General features: G+C 50.2%; 1 protein-coding gene across 1 annotated transcript in view; it reads left to right on the top strand.

The window, feature by feature from the left end:
- Positions 1-21,346, top strand: part of EPHB1 (EPH receptor B1) — a 79,723-nt gene that overhangs the window by 6,754 nt on the left and 51,623 nt on the right. The window contains exon 2 of the mRNA XM_036388660.2: positions 18,612-18,676. Coding sequence (XP_036244553.1) covers positions 18,612-18,676 — 65 coding nt within the window. The remainder of the gene's footprint in view (positions 1-18,611; positions 18,677-21,346) is intronic.

Raw genomic sequence — 21,346 nt, 5'->3', positions numbered from 1 at the left:
CCCTGCTCCTGGCTCTACTGTCTCCCAGGAAGCCTCTGAAGTCCTGCAAAGCCCAAGACCTGTTGCACATCCACGTCTTTCCCTCCCTTTCTCCATTTTCTTCCTGTTTGCAGGGCAGAGCAGTATTGTATTTACAATAGGGCAACCCCAACCTCTGGGAAGAATGATGTGCAGAAGTCCATGATATCAATTAATTACTTTATTATACTATAGCTATTTTACACTGTATTACACTAACAAGAACTATACTAAACTGAAGAAACTCATGACTGTCTGCTGACCAGACAGTTGACACAGCTTGGACCTGCTAAGGCTACATTGTCCACCAGAATCCAATCAAGCAATCCCTTCAGGTAAATAATCTTCCAATACATTCCACATGTTCAAGAACACAGGAGCAGCAAATGAGATAAGAATTGTTTTGATCATTCTTTTCTCTGCTTCTCTCTGTTCAGAGGGCATGTGAGTACCACAGAGCAGGGGGACGCCTTTATTTGTGTGTCCTGGGCAAGGCACCTTCAACTCAGGGTGGGGGCTGCTTTTCCTTGAGCCCCAAAACCTGGGTAAACAGGGCTGCAGTGTCTGCTTTGAGCAGCAGGTTGATGCCCCCCTGCTATAGGTGACCTATAGGTGACACCCAAAATGCAGCTGACTATGATGAACCTGGGGGTACCCAGAGCTGCTGTTGGTCACTTGTCTCCTGCTGCTAAAACCACACCAAGGGTGGAGGGATGGAGCAGGGAAGGGCTGCGTTTGAAGTTTTATGGAGGTTTTTCATTTCTTTTTCAGCAATCAGAGGCCAGGGATGGGCCTTTGATTACTTGAGGCCTCTGCTGGCTTCAGCCACTTCCATAGCTGCGGGGCTGGAGCCGCCTCATTATCATCCTCACTAGGGCCCTGTTGATATGAGGATAATTGCATTTTGCTCAAAAGACATTAAATCACCACGGAACAGGCGGAGGGATGTGAATTACATCTTCCCCGGGAAAACTGGGAACTCAGCAGAAGAGTTAAAAGGGAAACAGTGTCCTCAGGGGGCAGGAGGAGAATGGGGCTAGCTGTAGGGGGCTGCTCTGGGCATTCCCTGCCCTCTGAACGGGGGAAACTGAGAGGGAGACAGCCTGATGTGCTGGAAGCAGTCTGGGACTGACCTTGGTGTTTCCACCAAAAATCTGTAGCTTCTTATTTCCAAATGCCCAAGGAACAGGATGGGCATGTTGGGAGAGAGCACGAGTGGGATGCTCTTGCAGTGCTCTGTTTGATGCTGGCTTTGCTTTTCATTTGAAACAAATGTGTTTGGAAGTAGCTAAATTGTCACAATTGTACTGTCAGAAGTGCTTCTTGTAATGGTTTTGTCTAGTCCAGGACCTTTCCCTCCCATGATGTGGCCATGGAGCTGGAGAGGCTGCTCCGTAGGTGTGTTTGCCCTCACCACGTGGCCACTCCATCCCTGCTCTTCTGCTGTGATTATTTTTAAAGCCGTTTTTATTAGTCCTGGAAATTATGGGCATGACCTGGCTGCAAGTGAACCTGGAGCACAGAGCTCTTCCCCAGGCTGTGGAGTTTGGCTGAAGCTCTCCCAGAAGCTCCACACAAGTGGGTGTATCTCCTGGCCTTTGCTGCCTGTGCTTTGCTTTTTGAGCTGAAATTGCTGGTGGGGGTCTAAGATGTTTGAGCCCATCAGGCTCTCAACAGAGGCACTGGGAAGTCACATACAATGAGGTTATTGTGACCAGAGATGGACTGTAAAGTGCTAATTTCTGGTGTAATGAAATAAAGGAGGATCAGTTCTGTCCTGTGTTTCCTGGGGAGGGGTGTGTAGCTCCTTGAGCCGTGTGCATTGTGCCAGGTAACCTCCCTCTTGCTCAGTCAAGCAGAGAAAGGCAGCAGTTGTGCAGGAGTTAAAGGCATCAATGCCTTTTTCTTTGCACCCAGCTGAGGTTGAGCCCTCCGAGCTCTGTCCATGGGCTGGCAGTGCCCCCCTGACCCCTGGGTGCTGCAGCCAGCTTGGTGGAGGGGGGAGAGAGGTGGCTGCTGGCTGATGGGAGCTGTAAGGGCACGAGCTCATTGTGTTCAGTACCCCTCTAAAACTCAGCTTTTATTCTCGTGCCGTGCGTGGGCGGCACTGCTGCGTGCCCACGGGAGGGAGGCTGCTCAGAGCCTGCCTCCAGAGCCTGCTCAAAGCCATGGAAAGCTGCTCCTTAACTTCAGTGGCTGTGGCTGAGGCAGGAGAAAAGGGGCTGCTTGGAGAAGGCTGCTCCCTCCAGCCTTGCTTTGTGTGCCAGCGCTGGGCTCTGCTTGCCAGGGCTGAGGAAATCCCTGCTTTTGCACAGTTGGATCCTTAACTTGTGGGAAGATGGTCTGGCTACCTCCCACCAGTGGGAACCACTTGGCAGCATCCCTAAAAACAGTCCAGCTGCCTCCCACCAGTGGGAACCACTCAGCAGCATCCCCAAAAGTGGTCTGCCTGCCTCCTACCAGTGGGATGCACTCACATCATCCCCAGGAGAATCTTTTGTTAATAAGTCCCTCCAGCTTCCTGGTGAGGGGGCTTGTGGAGTGATGGGTGGGTGCCCACCTTAGCCTGTTCCCTGATAACTTGTGTGTTTTCCCACTCTGGACCCCTCCTGACTGGTCTGTGTGGTCACTCCCATCTCCCAAGTCCCCAGCCCAGTAGATTTTTGGAGGTGGTTTGCAGCAAGGCACGTTTTTATTTTGTTCTTTAAAGCTTTGCAGCATTCGGGGGAAACTGGGATGTTTTTGAACCATTTAAAGTATTCCTAATAGGTTACCTTGAAAGCTTTCTGCAGTCTTGAATGAATCAAAGTGCAAATGTTTATAATGCAACACCCACACAGGCTGGGAGAGGAATTTTATTAAGGCAGGAGAGTCAGAAAACAATAATAATAAAACATGTTTTATGAAGTTGGTGAGAAACTTATAAACTAGGTGGAGTTTTACAGCAGATGAATTTGATACAAGTTGTAAATTTGAATTCCCAGGCTGGTCCTCAGGTCCTGCTCTTTATTACCTGAAATAACATTCTCCACTTTTAATAGCTGGCTGCGGCAGAGCGAGCGCGGTTTTATCTTTCTAAATGATCCACCGTGCGTGTCTTATAATCAAACTTCTGCCCATCCTCAGGGTTCCAGCCCTTTCCTCGAGCAGCCAATTAGCAAATTGCTGCTCTTTGCTTTGCTGTTACAGGGAGACTTTGGGAATCCTTCAATACATCCCTATGTCTGGATTACTGACTTTTTTTTCCAGCAGAAACCACTTTATTTTCTGATAAGAGAATGTTTTGTTAATACATCAGCAAAAAGAGACTGAAATATGCTCTTGATAAATCAGTGTTTTGCAGTATTAACTTGCTGTGTGGCTCTGCTGGGAGGGGTGGGGGCATTTTCCAGAGCATTGTTGTGAGGGGACTGATGGCATTATGAGGTGTTAGGTGTCTGTTCCCATTTTTCTTTCCCATTTTGCCCTGAGAATCCCCCTTTTCCCAACAGTTTCCTTGAGGTGCAATGCAGGGACCAGCAAGGTGCCCAGGGCATGAGGTGGCTCTGTCCATGTTCCAGGGGTGGCCTCCCAAGGGTGGCTCGTGTTGAGTTCCTGACTCTCCTCAGTTCCATCAGCCCCTCTGTGCCACTTGGCTGTTAGCAGCTGTACTGCGGAAAGGGTATAAAAAATGGTTTCTCAGTCCCCTGTCCTGTCTGTGCACACACCAGCAGATTATTCCTCTTGAAAAATAAGTGATTACTGAAGTAAAGCATTCGAGCTAATGGCCAGATTATTCCCTTTAAAATGGGAAAGTAATTAGGGATGTTTTTTAAATAGGCTTCCCACCCTTGGATCTGCTGGGATTAGCTTATGTGGGTGTGTAAATATTTAGTTTCCAAGGACTGTTTTTTTTTTCCCCCTTTCTTTTTTTCTCTCCCTCCCTTTCCTTGAAGTAACAGCGGCGATAAGCAACAGAAGTGAGGCAGCAACTGTTCTTGGATGCTTTCCCTAGCATCCAAAATATAATTGGAATTAAAGATGACCCTAAAAGGAAAATAAAATTGAGGTTCTGCTGGTGTGATGCACCAGAGGTTTCCTCTGTGTGTGTGTGGAATTGAAGAGAAGTCATTGGGAGCTGGGATGTTTGGGATGATGGAGAACAAGTCCAACCCCAAGTAAAGCTGTGGGTAAGCATGGTGGGCTTGATTGGATCTTCTTCCTATGGCTGCCTGCTAGCTGGAGGGAAGTTTTGGACTTGTTTCCCTGTGTGGAGGTCTCTCTTTAACATCCAAACAATTTAGACTTTGTGCAAGGCCAAGGCGCTTTGATGTTTGGCTTCAAAACCGCTTCTTGTTTTGAAACTTGTTGCAGTGCTTGCAATGTGTTGGTGAAGCTGGGAAGGCGAGCAAAAAGAAGCTGAAAGCAGAAGCAAAATATGCAATTAGATGCAAAAGTGGTTTTAAGTGGGTGATGTAATGGAGTTGCAGATTAAAGGAACAGTTGGAACCAGTCATTCACACAGCTCTCTTCAAGGTCTGCATCCCTGGAGACTCCTGCAGCTGAGGAGCACCTTGCCAAGCCAGAGGAGGCCAGATCTTGCATTCCCCCCCATCCATGCAATGGATAAATCCCAAGCCCTAGTGAGCCACCAGAAGAAAACCTGGCTCAGAAGAAGCTGCACAGCCCCAAAGTTGGAGCTGTCATTGATATGCCTCGTGGCTTTGGTCCCGTCCTGCTGCTGGGAGGTGCTTAGGAGATACTTCTGGGCCATCGTGCTTCAAATCTTCATGCACCTGTCATTTTTCTTTCTGGCAGGGATTATTTATTGCAAGCATTAACCTGGAGCTGCTTTCAGGTGCCTCAGTCATTTTTTAAAGGCTGCATTTGTACTGTTCAGCTTTTTTGGCAATTTGGGACTTTTTGTTTGCTTGCTTGCCTGCCTGCTGGAAAGTCTTCAGAGGTTGTTCAGGAGGCGAGGGGAGCCTGTAGATCCAGATTTTTTTGTTGTTATTATTATTGTTATTATATATTATTATAATTAAAACATATTTTTAGCAGCTGAAATTCAAACCCGTCTGGGTATTTATACAGCAAGATGTTTTGGATGAGGAATAGGCCAAGAGAGTCACGTGGTTGGGGCCAATGTGAAACAAAAGAATCCATTTATTATCCAGGCAGGAAATTTGTTCCTCGGGATGTTGTAGCTGCAGACATAATGATTTCATTTCCTCTGGTTCGCCCAGATTAATGGCTTGTGCTCTTTGTTTGTGTGCCTGTGTTATTCCTGCAGCCCCGCTTCCCCTCCCGCTCCGTGCCGGCGCGTGCGAACATGTGCGCGAGTGCCCTGGGCGAGCGGGGGGCACGGGGGTCTCCAGCCTGCAGCAGGATGCCTGGGATGGTGGGCTGGGATGCTGGGAGAGCTGAGCAGAGCCCCAGGGACCACCTGGGGAATCCTTCCTGGCAGTGATGGATGACGTGTCTGGGAGTCTTCTCCTGCTGCATCTGCGGGGTTTTTCTCCTACTTACGTTTCTGGGGAACTTCTTCTGCATCTGTGGGGTTTTTCTCCTACTTGGATTTCTGGGGATCTTCTCCTGCCATGGTCACCAGAGCAGTGAGAGGTGTTTTCCTGTGAAGGTGTGATGGGATGAGTGAGATGAAGAGTTTTAGACAAGCGCGAATGTTGAACTTGAGGAAGGTGTGAGAGCAGTGTGTCTTCTCCACAGCTGCGCTCCAGGATATTTGTAGGTGTTGAGTACTTGGTAGGAAACCCAAACTTTTGCAGCCTCCCAAACATCAGGCTGGGAAACAGCCTCTTTCCCCAGGGAGCTGTGCTGATGCACAGGGATGCAGGAGTTGGCCACATGGCTATGGATGAGCAGCTCCTTCCTGGCTGTGTGAGTTGGCCTTTCATTCCAGGCTGGTCCCAGCCCTCACAGCACCACTGGCCATCAGGGACTGGTGGTACTTACACACTGTCCTTGATAAAAACCCAGCAGACCCATCTTTGTGGACACTCCAATTTGTTAGCAGCAGCATTAATCACTCCCTTTCTCTCTTTTTGAGTGTTTGCCTTTCAAAAGAGATGTGACAGGCAAATGGTGCCTTTGTGTTGCTGTTGTCTGGTGGGTCCTTGTGGGATTTTGGCAAAGAGCTTTTAATTTACTGTGTGCAGCATGACCCAGTCTTCTGTTCTGGATTGATCTGGAGCAACCTCATGGAGTTGGAAGCATCCATTTGTGATGAGGCAGCTCATCACAGATGAGCGTGGTGCTGCCTAGAATCCACCTGGAGAAGAACTGGTGACTGTCTTGCTGCCCCCATGACTGGCAGTTCCTCCTTCCCTTCTTTAGATATTTCTCCTCCAAACTGGGGGAGGAGAGTTTCTTCCACCTCTTTTGGAGGAGGTTTTCTAGCAGGGACATAACTTGCAGAAGGAAGACCCTCTTAGCTATCAATGTGCTTGTGCCACTCCTGCTACCGTCCATATGGGGCCTTGGTGCACTGATCCCATCTTGGACATGTGTTGCTCCTTCTTGCTTTTGCTCTCCTGAGCTTTTGTGCCCACTATTGAAACACTGCAGATGAGGGGAATGGGAAGCTGGTACCCTGTCAAGCCCTGGGTGCTTTCTTCCCACCTGCCTGCCCCCTCCCAAATGGCTCCTGTGTCACCCAGGTGACAGAATTTGCGAGGATGTGACAGCTCTGTTGCGCAGAAGATGATGAACAGTAATGAGACCCTGAGCACAATGTGCACTTAAAGTGATTTATTTCAGCAAGGAAACCACAATCAGGGAGGATGGGTCACCGTCATCAGGAGAAGAGGTGGGTATGGAGATGAGCTTCAGGGGAACTTTATCATCAACCAGCAATGCTTTAAAAATGAGCAGAGCTGGTGTTGCATGAAATGGAGCTGTTCTGGTTGTGCCAGGACCATCCCTCACCTGCAGCAGGTCGCAGGCACCTCCTGGGCTCTGGTCAGTGACTGGGCTGGCTGACTGGCTGGCTGACTTCTCCTTGGTTACCTCTTGCAATTGTGCTGAAGTTTTTTGGTGAGGTGTCACCCATGTGTAAAGTCAGCATTTGGGAAGGAGACTGTCCTGAGGAGGAGGGGGAGAACTAATCCCTGAACTGGCTTTGGCGCGGCTCCCGGCACGCAGATGGCCGTCCTCATGCTGGAGCCTTTTCCCAGCTTGCGCAGGCGCTGGGCTGGAGGCAGGGGTGTGCCAGGCAGGCTGGCTGCCAAGTGGCACCTCCTGCCAGCATCCTCCTCTTCCTCCTCCCCTTCCTCACCCCCAGGGCCTGTGGGAGCTGTGGCTGTGCAGCAGCTCAGCTGGGCACTGCAGCTTGCAGGATAAGCTCGGCCTAAGAACGGTGCTGAGCAAAATCTTGTGAGTTAAGCTTGACTTAGAGTAGTGCTTGTGTTTCTTCCCTTCTCACAGGAGAGGCTCCTGGCAGGGAGGGACCCCTGGAGCTGTGTCTGTGCTGGCATGAGCTGGGGGCAGGCAGCTGTTTGCTCACTGCTTCTTGCACCAGTTTGGATGATGCCCCATGAACTTACAGCAAAGGATCCTGAGCCCCTGTTGATGAAGAGCATCTTCTGAGGAGATTACAGTTTCTCATTGTTGTTGGTGAATTTGGGCAAGGATTAACCCAGCCCTACTGGCCTGTGGAGCTGGCACCTTATGTGAATGGGTGTTTGGAAATCTTGGCAAACACTCACCCGACCAGCTGTGTGTGTACGTACCTAAAGGTGGCTCAGACTGATTGGAAGCTTTTTGGATAGGTTGCAGGATGGTTACAGACCCTGGCTGCTCCTTGTTTTGTCTAAATCTAAAAGTGGAGAAGAAGAAGAAAAAACAAAAGGCAAAGCTGGGAGAGCCCAGGACAAGTTTCCAGCGCATTTTGAGAATTCCAGGACATTTGTTTGTGGAGCCAGCGCAAAGAACCCAGCAGGATCTGCTGATGGTTGCTCTGCCCTTTCCAATGGACCGGTTGGCTTTGCCACGTCCCTTTTTGTTGGTGGGGGGGATTCAGTGGGTGATGGGCCTCTCAGCAAGGCATTCTCAGGGCTGCAGGCAGAGCCTTCCCCCATCCTATCCGTGTCCTGACGGAGGCTTCCCTGCGCTGCCGGCAGCCGCGTGCTGCTGTGGTGGCACAGATTTATTGCTCTTTGCCTCGTTTGCACTCGGAGCTGACTCCATATGGTGCAGAAGCCGGAGAGACGACGCTCGGCACGGCCGGCGCCGGGCTGGGGGGCGGCGCTTTTGCAGCTTGCTCCGTTTGAGGTTCAATATTTCCACCTCCTCTCCTTGAGGGCTCTGCTCCCGCAGCTGCGGATCGCTCGTCATCCCCAGCGCAGCCGGAGCATGCCAGTGTGATTCCACTCTCGCCCTGCTGCTTTCCCTCTGCTCCCCCTGAGATCCCCTGTGCGTGGGTGGACCAGAAATGCTGTTTTTTAGTTCTTACTAGTGAAATTTTTGGCTAGCCCCCCAGAAGGCTTTAGTATGTGTCAGAAGCTGCATTAAAAAATAGAGGATCAATGTGGCTGTAGCTGGTCTGTGCTGGGGTGAAAGGTGTTGGTGACTGGGGGAGCACCAAGCCCTTGGCTGTGCTGGGAACAGTTGTGCCCAGGCTAAGCTTGAGTCCCCTGGCAGTGCTAGCTCTGAGCAGTCTGTCATGTTTGTGGCTCATGCAGAATCCCTGTGACATTTTAAAATAAGATCTAGTAAATAGGAGCTGGATGGTGCCAGGTGCAGCTCTGGGTGCGAGGGCTCTCTGACAGCAGGGCTGGCATTTCACATTTAGGGCTCCATGAGACGCCTGGTTTTGTAGCGAACGTGAAGCTTTTCTGGAGAACGTGGTCCAAGACAGTGACTCATCCTGAATCTCTAAAGATGTGATAAAGGCGTGTAGGGAAACGCAGGATAAATGTTTTGATTTTTAGAGTTTTCCTCACAGGCGGTGCTACCCTGGAGTAAGGCAAAATAAATCCAGCCGGGAAGGAGAGCTGTGGGGAAAGGCAGGGACAGGTCTGGCACAGGAATTCACCAAAGCTCAGTGCACCCACTGTACTCCAGCACTGGGAGTTGGCTTTGGAGTCAAGCACGTGCCCCTGTAAGACATATGTGAGCCTGCTGCCTGGGAGATCCCCTGCAATCCCCTGGGTGCCGTGGATCCAGGCATGAAGTCTGTGTATCCTTGTAATTCATCCTAGCACGTGTAATTGCAGATGCTATTGATGTTTATGGCAGCTCTATCTTCTCAGATGACTAATTCTGTATTTAGAGGCTCTCATTTCCAGGGGAATCCCAGCTGATAAGGAGCCCACTTCCACAGAACTCATTAGGCTTCAAATGGCCCTTGTCTGCAAAATCTCACAGGCTGCTTGTATTTATTATTTTTTATCTCTTTTTGGAGTTCCTTGCTTTCTGATAGTGTGATGAATTTGCCTTTCCCAAGAGGGGAGCTCCTGGCAGAATGTTCTCATCGGTGACCTCGCTTGCTTCCATTGAACCTGGCTGGAGCACACCACATGCACCCCATGTGGGTACTTGGATGTTGACCAAGAAGTGAGCTGTGGAAAAGTAGTGGAAAACAGGAAGTTGTTGGCATTATTACCCAACAATGTTTGTATTATTCTCAAGACTCAGTGCTCCTCCAAGATGTATGATGGATTGGGGTTCTGGCTCCTCCTTGTTCTCTCAGCTAGTGAAATGGGTGTCCAAACCCGCTGGTCTCACCCAGAGAGTCCAGTGATGTGAGGCTGCTGTGCCCAGCCTATGCTGGAATCACCTGGCTACATGGACAAGTGACAGAGTGTCCTCAGGCACCTGACCTTCAGCCTTCATCTGCTTTGCCCTGTGCTCCTTAGGGCTGACCTCATGGATACTGAACAGCAGATGAGTGCTCTGCCCAACCTAAATGATCTTTCCTTCAAACCAGACCTTCCCCACCACTTAGCTGGACCTTCTCTGAGGCAGTCTCACAAAGATTTTTGGAGGTTAAGGTTTCTGGGAGAGCCTCTGCCCATCCTTGGTTGGCTGAGTTCCTCTTCCACATCTTGTGGAGGATGAAGTGAGTTACATGCCAAGCCTGACATATGGTGATTTCTGGGGCAGGCTGCGGCGTTCTGAGAGGTTTGCTGGCAGCCCAGCCTCGAGAAAGCAGGGATGGGGATTTAGATGCATAGTGACATTGTTCTGGAAAATGTTCTCCTGAAAGGCAACTGCATCATCTGCCTGCCCTGAATGGGCCCTTGGCATGGCTGGGTCTGTCTTGGGAGGTGGGGCAGGGTGTTCATTAAAGTGCTCTCTCAGCCCTGGTTGCTGCTTGACTTTGAGTTGCCAAACTGTAAATGATGATGTATGGCCATTGACCTGTGCGTATGGTGTGTGTGGATTTTGGGTATCCAGGGCCTGTGTACAATTATAAAAAGTATGATATCAGCAACTGATTCTGTCATGACAGGAGCAAATGAGTTCCTGATAGTTGAAAACTTGTTTCCAAATTTTCTAAAATAGGTTTGCAATTTAGAAAACAAAAGGTATTGAAAGCCCTATCTTTTTTCTCTTATCTTTCCATTTGATTTGGTCCCCTTTGTTTGTTTTTTTCCTGTGATGTATGCATTTTTTGGTAATTCTCTGTCATTTCCTTCCCTTTCCCTTATCTCTCCCTCTGCAGTTCTCTCTCTCTTCCTCTCTATCCCTCTCCCCCTCTCCCTCCCCTCAGTAATTTATTTGCAGGCGGGTTGTCTCTTTGATTTACTGTCTCTCTCCTCGGTAGGATTATGATAAATGGATTGTATGGCTTCGTCTGAGCTTGTCCAACATCACGTACCCACGCTGGGTCAAGTCCCTTTGGAGCCTGGAAACCGAGGGGAGATGCTGGGGCTGGAGTTGGAGTGAGACTTGTAAACAGGACTTGGTCCATATGGTCCTGACTTTGCATCACCTCCAGAACTTTTTCTGGCTGGGGTTTTGCTTTGGGTTTTTCTCTTGCCGTGCATGTGTATGAACACATGGACGCTTGCAGAAATGGAAGCAGGTATTTGATTGGGTGCTTTCAGGCACATCAACCAGCATATTTCAATTTAGCGTATCCCGATGTGGGGAGCGTTTGCCACTTGCAATTAGAGCATTTCATCCCGCAGCGCAGCAGGCAGCGCTTTATTGATAAAGTTGTTCTGTAGTTGCTGAGCAAACACCCCCAAATCTGAGCTTCATTAAGTTATCGCCTGCCCTGCTGCGATGCATCTTCATTGCTCGCTGAAATCCATGGCATTGACGGGGGATCCCGGAGGAGGCCGGGACTGTGCTGTGCAGCCACAGCTTAATGCAGCCCATCACAAATTGACACAGCACACTCCTTCTCGCCTGATGGATAGAAATTCCTTCCCTTTCCAGCTGGAAGTGAGGGGTTTTTTGGCCACCACAGATCTCCTCATGCTGGCAATGGCTGGGATGTCTTTGCAGAGCAGGCTCAGCTGCTCCTCTCTCCTGAGAGGTTTGCACAGACCCTTAAAATGCAGGAAGGCAATATTTTGTGTTGACTTGTTGTTGTTTAGCGCATCCTCCCCCTCCGTGGCTGGGTTTGTTACTCGGTGGGTAATCCTTCATAACGAACCCGCGGGAGATTGATGGGGAGAGCTCGTTATGCACTTCCAGAGCCGTTCCACTGTCGCTGTGTAGCAGCAAAATGCACCATTAAAGGCAGAGAGCCCTGGGAATGATGGGACGTAATTAGTTGTTGCTGTAATATTTTTGATTGAAAGCGCAGAGATGCTGGAAGCGGCTTGGGGAAGGCAGCGCTCTCAGGAAGCTGTGAAGAGCAGCAGCTCTTGTTGGAGGGGAGAGGCTGATCCTGCTCGTACCTTTGCTGCCACTCCAGTGCTGTAATTAAACCGTCTGGGAGATGCCACAGCATTCCTGCTGCGCAGGAACTGTGCTGGCTCTGGCACGGCAGCGCTCCCCTCACAGTTCCAAGCAGGAACCAAATGGGGAGTCCCCCCAGCAGAAGAGACATTTTGGGTGGGATGTGCCTCCAGCAGCTCACTGCCTAAATCCTTGTGGCAGAGCTGTATGGATTTTGTGTTCCTGCTTTTTCCCAGCCTAGTCTAAATTTCAGGATATATTAAAAACTTGGACAGGTAACCCTGGACTTGTGGTTAGAAGTGTGGTCATAGAGAGGAACCTGGAATTACTCAGGCAACTTCTGGTGTGTGCTTGAATGCTTTCATTGAATCATAGAATTCCAGAATGGTTTGGGTTGGAAGGACCTTAAAACTCCTATTGTTCCAGCCCCTGTCATGGGCAGGGACACCTTCCACTAGACCAGGTTGCTCCAAGCCTCATCCAGCCTGGCCTTGGGTACTTCCAGGGATGGGGCAGCCACAGCTGCTCTGGGCAACCTGTGCCAGGGCCTCACCTCCCTCACAGGGAAGAATTTCTTCCCAATAGCCAACATAAATGTACTCTGTGTCAGTGGGAAGCCATTCCTCATTGTCCTGTAACTCCATGCCCTTTTCCAGTTCCTCTTTGGCTCTCTTGGAGCCCCTTTTATTTACTGAAGCACCAATATATGAGAGCCTTTTCTTCTCGAGGCTGAGCAATCCCAATTCTCTCAGCCTTAACTCATAGCAGAGCTGCTCCATCCCTCTAGGTATCTTCTTGGCCTCCTCTGGATTCCCTCCAGCAGCTCCAAGTCCTTCCAGAGCTGGACACAGTGCTGCAGGTGAGATCTCACCAGAGTGGAGTGGAGGATAAATTAACCTATGGGAACAGTGAGAATTAAATTCTGATTATTCCGCTGGCATCTGTGGGACTTTCCTTCCAGTGGCATTGAGAGGTGTGATGCACACCACGAGTCTATGGAGTGGTGATGATGATGATGGAAGCCATGGTGCCACCTGCACGTGGACATGGCTTGAAGTCACAGCAGCCCTGGGAAGGCAGAGCTTGTGATACCATAGCAGTTAATGTTATTTAGCACCAGGCTTGAGAATAAAGCATCTTGGCGCTGTTTCCCTGTCATTCCCTTTCCCTGGTAATGTCACCAAACTTGGACAGAAGCTTCCCAAGCTGTGCGTTCGCCTTGGGCTGATTTTGCTGAAGCTCTCAGAAGGGTAGGAAGAGGTAGGAAGCAAGCTTGGCATTTATGAGCGTGAAATAGAGGGGAAAATATAGTGCTTTCCTTATGGAAAAGAAGTCTTGCTATTGTTCCCCTTCAGAAAACCACACTGTGGGTGCCCAGGGATGTGCTCTGGGGCTGGATTTTGTGCTGATCGATCCCATTGACACTTACTGAGGCACCTCAGGATGAGTCTCTGAGGATCCCACCTATGGAGCATCCTTTACCCCCCAGACCTGAGCCCTGTGTGCCCTGCTCTCCCATCTCCCCTCCCTCCAAAGGCTCAGCTATCAGCACCCACCTCCCTGCTCCCCACGTATCATGGGGGGCTTATTTCCAGCAGCTGGCATACTTTCCAAATCTCCCTCTCCCCATCTGTTGTTATCAAGCCTCCTCTCTCCTTATTTTGCTTAATTTCTATCTTTTTCCTCTTGGTTGTCTTAGACAAGCCTGTGTCTCTCTACATATGCCCAAGCATTTGCTTTCGAGTGCCTTAGGCTGGTTCCTGCCGTTATCTTCGTGCAGGAGGGAGAGAGCTGCTGTTCCTTGCATCGGGAGAGGGACCCCAGGCAATTATTGAGGAGTGATGCACTTGTAGAAGTGTCTTTGTGGCCTCCCTGAGAGGAAAATTTGTTGTTGTATCTCTTTCTTTCCGGATAACAGCGTCAAAATGCGATCAGGTTGGGTTAGTTCGGGTTGGCCCTCTCCCTTTGTGTGTCTGCCTGCAGCCGGATCCCACCCCCTTCTAGGGAATAGTGACGCCTTGTCCTGGCATGATGGGCAAGAACCTGCCCTTGGGAGGTCTGAAGTACAAGTTTTGGGCTGGGAGTTTTGGGAAATAAGTTCTACTTCATTTTGGACAATTCAGAAAGGTTTTTCTGGAAGAGGCTTCAATCCTGCGGGAAGAGTGGTTGGCAAGGCGGCATCAGCTGGTGTGAGATGAAGGCTATTCTCGCCCAAATAACTTATTTTTTCCTTGCTGTTGGAAGGATGCCAGCCCATCCTTCACTCCTCTGAGGCGCAGCTTATCCTGCCGCAGGCATCATCTCTGCCCAGGTTTGCCCGGGAGGGTGTGGGGAGCCTGGGACAGCAGCGAGCCCTGGCTGCCTGGATCACAGAGTGCCATCCCAGATGGATGCGCTGCTCCGTGCAGGGAAGCTGGTGCATTCTAATTGCTGGCATCTTTACTTGTTACGAGTGTAATTGTGAGTAGACGTTTGTTTTTGTATTGATAATTAGGGACTGGAACAGATGGCGAAGGCTTAGTTTAAAGTAATGTGTCCATTAAAGAAAATCTACTGTATACAGCTGAAGATTCTTCACTCCAAGAGAGCTCAGCTCTCTGGTAGCAGAGCTCCTCTCTCCCTAATGAGGGGTTGGGCTGTCACAGCCTGGCCAGCAGAGCCTCTGATCCCAGAGACTTATCCCAGTGAACTCACTGAGCTCCCTCCTGATGACAGAGCACCCCCAGGTACCCGCTGTGCCCGTGGGCAGGTGTGGAGGGAGATGCTGGAGGAGTGAGCCTGGGGCAGAGAAGGGGGTGGCAGTGCCTTGGGCACGGAGCTGGCACGGTGGGACTGCTGGATCCAGGTGACAGGGTTCACTCGACCTGGGCAGTGATGCTGTGCTGGATGTCAGAGGTGCAGGGAAAGGCTCTTCCCCTGGGGGTTTAATTAATACCCCATGCCAATTAACGAGGACTGGTTCTCACGGAAGGGTGAGGCAGGTGGGATGGGAGGTGCAAGGTGTCCATGTGGCTTCTCTACTCATTAGGGCTGCTCAGGCACTGATCTGCACTAATCCCCTCATTAGCAGCATTCCCTGCCTGTCCTCCTTGCCCAATTCCAAGGGATGGATGGGTGGGGGGTGGATCCTGTGTCCCCCAGCCTGTAGGGATATTTGCAGATGTGGGTGCTGGGATCTCTCTCTTGTTCCCCATTTTTCTACAAGAATTTGGGATCTGTGAACCCTCTCCTGTTGAAGGAGGGTGCTCAGCAGCCATAGCCCCGAGCAGCCTAGCCATAAGTGCCCCACCAAGGTCAAGTGTCACGTTTTCATTCCAGAAAATGAAGTAAAAGCCAAGGTTTCCTCCAAGAGGAAATAGGAGAGGTCAATAGGAAGTTGCTGAGCCATGTCCTTCTGATGCCAGTGCCTCTGCAGTCACAGGGTTGGGTGAACTCAGCAGGAATTTGAACTCGAGGGGGGATTTAATAATCTTATTGTACTTAACAAAAAACTCCTAAATTAACCATTTTTCCAGTTTATGGATCTTCTTGTCTATGACAGTGCCCTTGGGAGATGGGACAGGATCTTTGCAGGAGATGGTCTATGGGGGGGGCAGGCTCTCAGCCCTCTTTTTCCTTTGCTTTGCAAATTGCTTTGGAAACATGGAGCCATGGAAGTGCAAATGTTGTTCACAAAAATGGAATCCAGTATGCAGCAAGCCAATAATTATACACTTGAGAGAGACATTGATTATTTATTTCAGAGTTGCCCAAGCCTGGGTGCTTGCTGGTGTTCAAGCACTCCAACTATCAAAGCTTTTTACTATTTATACATTTTAGCAATCAAAAGAATTAGCATCTATTTGCTACAATATTCTCTTATTAATTGATATTCTATCTTCTGTTGGTTAAAGACTATCTTGTTTCTCATGCTAATTAGTCCATATGATCAATCTTTCTCTTCTTTTGGGTCAGTGGTCTGTGAGTCACTAGTCATGACCTGCCCCTGCCAGAATCACCTTTTACCCAGCTGGGGCTGATTTCAGCACAGTTGCTGGGTTGCCTTTGTTCCTTATTTTTGGGGTCCTGCCAAACGTCCTTGTGGCCTCTAAGTTCTGCATTCTGTGTGCCCACTCTCAGTGGCACATCACACACATCCTTCCAAGCACTGTCAGCCTTCCCTAGGACCGAGATCACTGAAACGTGGAGCCCTAGCCCTTAGCAAGGCAATTCTACCACAAAAAGAATTTCTCTTTCAACAGCCTGGGCATCACTTAGAGCTTGTGAGCTGCTGTTCCACAGATTAAATCTCTTTTCTTGTTGATTAGGCTTGAAACTTGCCAAGATCAAACATTGATGAACACCCTTCTTAAGAAAAATGTCCATATTCCACATTTTGCATCACAAGCTCTGCATCTGTGGTGGAAACTTCTTGAATGTGACCTCCCTGGTCACAGGCCACAGAATCACCCAGAGACTCTAGAAACACCCAAAGTGAAAGGTTCTCTGCGGTTGCTTTCCATTTATTCATTTATTGTTAATTTCTCTATTAACTTAGTTATTTTGAGGTCTTCCTCAGCATTGCTGCTGTGCCTTCCTGCTTTCCTTGCAGAATGTGGAGCCTTTGGGGAGGACCTCAGAAGGAGGAGGGAAGGGGTGAGGCTTTGGGAGGGTGCTGGTGAGTGTCACCTCAGAGCAGGGCTGGTCCTCGCGTGCTGCCTTCCCGCAGGGCGGCTGTGCTTTATCAGAAGCACATTCCTCTGTCAGAGCTGGGGAAGGAAGCTCTGAGTGTGTGGGACAGGAAGGGAGATGATGGAGTGAAAAGCCTTTCTGAGTAAACCTTTGGAAGAAGTGCCCTTCCTGTAATGAGCCTGTCCTTATTTATGACAGAGGGTGGATGAGCCAGCTTGGGTCCCAGCCTGGCCATGGTCCCTGTGTCTCCCTGTTCTGTGCTGCCTCAGTTTCCTCTGTGTGGCACAAGGACACCCTGTTTGTTTTGGGGGAGAACACCAAGTGTTTTAGGGGCTCTCAGATCATCCCTTGCCATGCAGCCCAGTGGCAGGGAGATGTTTGCATGGCCTGTGGCTTCCACCTCCACACCCATTTATGCCTACACATCTTCCTGCTCATTTGAAGGGCTGTTGCAAGGATTAATGGCTGTTTAATTAGGGGCTGGGCTGTTTGGAAGGGAAGGAAGGTGTGGAGGTGGTGGGAAGGTGAAGGGTGATGAGAATAGAAACTTGCTGGAGCTCTGGAGCGCAAGCCCCTGGCCCCATTTTGAAAAGGCATGGAGTGACAGGACAAGGGGGAATGCCTTTCCACTGCCAGAGGGCAGGGTTAGATGGGATGTTGGGAAGAAATCCTTCCCTATGAGGGTGATGAGGTCCTGGCACAGCTTCCCAGAGTAGCTGTGGCTGTCCCTGGATCCCTGGAAGTGTCCAAGGCCAGGTTGGATAGGGCTTGGAGCAACCTGGGATAGTGGGTGTCCCTGCCCATGGTAGGGGGTGGATCTGGATGAGCTTTGAGGTTCTTTCCAAATCAAATAATTCCTGGATTCCATAATTCAAGGCTGGAGAGGAATTGCAGCTGGGATATTTCATTTTTAGCTGCCTTCTGCCAAATGGAAAATGACCAAAACTATGAAGTGACTTGTGACAGTGTGAAGGTCACCACACTTTTCTCTTTCCCAAATGGAGCAGGAGTGAAACGTGTCCTCTCTGAGGGCACTGTGAGCAGGAGCAGCCTGGCACTGTGCAAAGCAGGGGGGCTGTGGGCTTTGAACACCCCTGGCAGTGCCACTGCAGCATCCTGGGACCTGTTTGGGGTGCAGCAGCTTTGCCAGCTCCCAGCCCCCTTTCACTCCCTGCCTGGGGACTGCCTTGCTCTCCCTGCCCCAGGGCCACGCTCACCCTGGGAGGGGTTTTGGGAGCGTTTATCACCCGTGTCAGGGCGGGGAGTTCCTGGTCACGCTTCTCCAGCCTCGCATCCTGGAGCGGCCGGTGAAGGGAGGGGTTGGAAGATTAATCGGAGCCTTGTTTCCCGCTCGTGATTGCTGCAGCAGCCCTGGAGAGATTAAAAAGCAGCAGCCCGGCGGCAGCACAGATTCCTGGGCTGATTTTTATTTCCTGACCTTTATTTCTCTGGTTGCACCTCTTTTCCTGGCACTGCTGTGAGTACCTGGGACCAGGCAGGAAAGGGGAGGGACTGGGGATGCTCAGCTCTGCCAGTTGCCAGCGGCACATCTCCTCCTGTTTGGTTGGGATGCAGGAATTGAGGCAATTAATCTGCATGTCTGCTTGCTGCAAACAAATAAATAAAACCTGGAGGGTTTTCCCCCATCTGTTTCTTTATGGTGTTGCTCTCGCTATTATTCTTGTTGTGTTTTGTTGTTTTGGTTTTTTGTTTTACATCTAAAAGTAGGGAATGATGTGACTCTGTGAACTACAGCACATTTTGGTTTTCAGGGTTTTTTTTGTGTTGGTGATAGTATTTTCCTTTCCTGGGCAGGGAAGGGTCAGATCTGGCAGTGTGAGCTGGGTTCAGGCCAGGACTCCTTGCAAAGAGTTTTGTCCTGCACCATTTGCCCCAGACCAAAACTGCCTTGAGTCCATTAGGGCACCTGCTGATGATTCCTGAGCTCTCCAAGGGTCAGGTGCATGCTCTGGGAAAGCAACTGAGTGTTTTCCCACATCTCTGTGCTATAAAATAATGGAAAACTTAGGGAATAACTACTTTCCTTTCCTTTTCTTCTGTTTCCTCAGAAACTTTGATGGATACGCGGACGGCAACGGCCGAGCTGGGCTGGACTGCCAACCCACCTTCAGGGGTAAGTTCCACTTGTCCTTTTGTGATATAGAGGGGGTCCATGCTTTTAACCCCACTATTTAGAGGGGTGAAATGCTGGTGGCAAGCCAGAGGAGTCAGTGGGAACAGCAGTGCCCCATAGGGCTGGTGTGGAGTGCCAGGGCGCGGCTGAGCCAGGCTGAGCATCCTTCCCCGAGCCAGTCCTGGGCCTTGGTGAAGATGGAGCTTGTCTCCATCTCCATGCTTTGTCTTTCCCTTCCTGTCCTCCTTCCTCGTGAAGGGTTCAGCCCCATCACTGCTCTCCATCCCCCTGCTTGTGCCTTCCCTCTCCCTGTGCCAAAAGGCTTATAATTAGGAAACATTAGCAGGCTCCAAACAGCTTTCATACCTGGAACATCATCCATAATTGCACTCGGCAGTGCTCTTCCTTGGCTATTAATGTCACTTTTATGAAGTAATGAGGAACCAAACACCCTGAGGCACTTAAAACATCTTTTTTATATAATACGAGCCTTTGAGGAATGGAAGCATAAAATAACCTGACTCACATTCTCCTGGCAGGAAAAGTGAGAGATGGAGCTGCGGGTGGGAGGGGGTGTGAGCTGATGGATGGGCACCACAGTGGGACAGGCAGGCTGGGAGCAGCAGCAGGGCCCATCCCTGGGGACTCTAGGATGTGGCACCAGAGGGGAGAGGATGCCAGGCTGCATCTTTGATTGGGTGTCACTGGCTTGGCTAAGTCTGCAAAAGAAATTTTGGACACCATCACCAAAGCTGGGCCACACCTGCAGCAGGCATGAAATCCACTCCAGACATGTCAGAGCCCCTTGAATTGGGGTATTTTGCTACTGAATTGCTTTGGAAAAATTCTGGGCCCAGATAAATTACTGGAAAAATGCAGGAGGGGCACGTGCAGGTGATGAAGACAGGATATAAATAGCTGCCTGCAGCTGCTGTCACTGAAAGCCTCTGTGAGGCAGGCGGGGAGCTTGTGTTGTAAGGCAGGGTGGTCTCACCCTCTGCAGAGCAGCTCTGTAAAGCCCCTCCCCAGCCCCATCCCTGCATCCCACTGTGTGCATCCCTCCATCCCTCCATGCCTCCCTGCAGCCACCCAATTCTTGCTCCCCTGAGAGTTCCTGGGAAGGCTTCTGTTTTGCAGGAGTGTGTATTAAATATTCCACAAAGTATGTAAAATGCCAAGTCTTTTATCTAAAATCATAGAATCACAGAATCCTTTAGGTTGGCAAAACCCAGCACTGGGTTAATGGCAAGGCCATTAACCAAGGCCACCACTGCCCCATGTTCCCAAGTGCCACAAGAGCTGTCTGGACAGCTTTTACATCCCTCTAGAAATGGGGACTCCACTACTGCTCTGGGCAGCTGTGACAGAGCTGGACAACCTTTTTCTGGGAAGGAATTTTCCCTAATATCAAATCTAAACCTCCCTGGCACAGCTTGAGGCCATTTCCTCTTGTTCTGTCTTTTGGTCCCCTCCTGTCAGGAGTTGTGCAGAGCCAGAAGGTCCCCCCTGGGCCTCCTTTTCTCCAGGCTGAGCCTCCTTTACTCCAGCTCCCTCGGCCACTTCTGGGGCTCCAGACCCTTCCCCAGCCAGGGTAAAAAACTGTGGTGTCCCAGGATGGGCTGTGGCAGGATGTGGGCTCTCCCTCTGCTCTTCCTGATGGACTCGCATTAAATCTTAGTGGAGACAGAGAACAACATTGACTTAATCCCCAACTCACTCCTTGTGAGTTATTTAGTAGTATCTCATCAAAATTATGCATTTGTTACTGTTAAAGCATTGGTGGCAGCAGCTGCTGGCACTGTGGGTCCTTCCAGACACAGGGACCTGCTGCTCCTAGTGCCTGGTACCTGGAGTGGTCACCCCAAAGGGATGCACAAGGCAGTGCCAGGATCTGGCCCTGGACTCTACTGAGGTTTTTCCAAGGGCGTTTCATGTTATTCCTAAATGCAGGAAACCTTTGTTGGCAGGTTTAGGCTCTGAGTTTTGAGGCTCTGAGGTTTTTGAGGATGAAGAGGAGGATTCCTGCAGTGAAGACAGTGGAGCCATGGGGCTGGTGCTAATGCTGGAGGAGAGCTCGTTGTCTGACCTTAATTGGAGGCAGGGCTGTAATGCAAAGCCCGGGTGGGAACAGCAGACAATGGCAACCCCCTTGGTTGGGGAGGACTGTACAGCTCCTGCTCTGAAAAGGTGTCTGGTAATGAAGGGGCACTGATTCCCCATGCCTTGTGCACGGGGGAGGGAGGGGGTTTTGCAGTATTTTCCTGGCATGGGATGAGAAGGAAGAACACTGGGCTGGAGAGAGGCTTTATTGCTGATTTGGTAACCATGGATTAACAACAATGCACAACCTTGAGTTCTGATCTTGGCTTAAGTGTAGCAGAGCTGAGTAGGTGGGCCTGGGAGTGAATGTTCTGCAGCACTTGTTGGCAGTATGATGAGGACCCTGCTTTGAAAACAAAACAAAAACCTGTGTTTTGTTACATCAAGGCAGTGCTTCACAGTAGGGAAGCTCAGGGATGAGTTGAGAGATGTGGTTGTTCAATGGAAAAGGGAAGAAGGGAAAAATCTGTGAGGTTTCAGGGTTGGTTGTGGTGCATCAGCTTGTCAGGACTCAGTGTGACAGGGCAGGGTGGCATCACCCGTTGTGCCCTGTGTAAACACAGGCGTGAA

This window comes from Molothrus ater, chromosome 10 (assembly GCF_012460135.2).
Source record: "Molothrus ater isolate BHLD 08-10-18 breed brown headed cowbird chromosome 10, BPBGC_Mater_1.1, whole genome shotgun sequence".
NCBI lineage: Eukaryota > Metazoa > Chordata > Aves > Passeriformes > Icteridae > Molothrus > Molothrus ater.
Note: the sequence above shows the minus strand (reverse complement) of the source record. Positions and strands in the feature narration are given on the sequence as shown.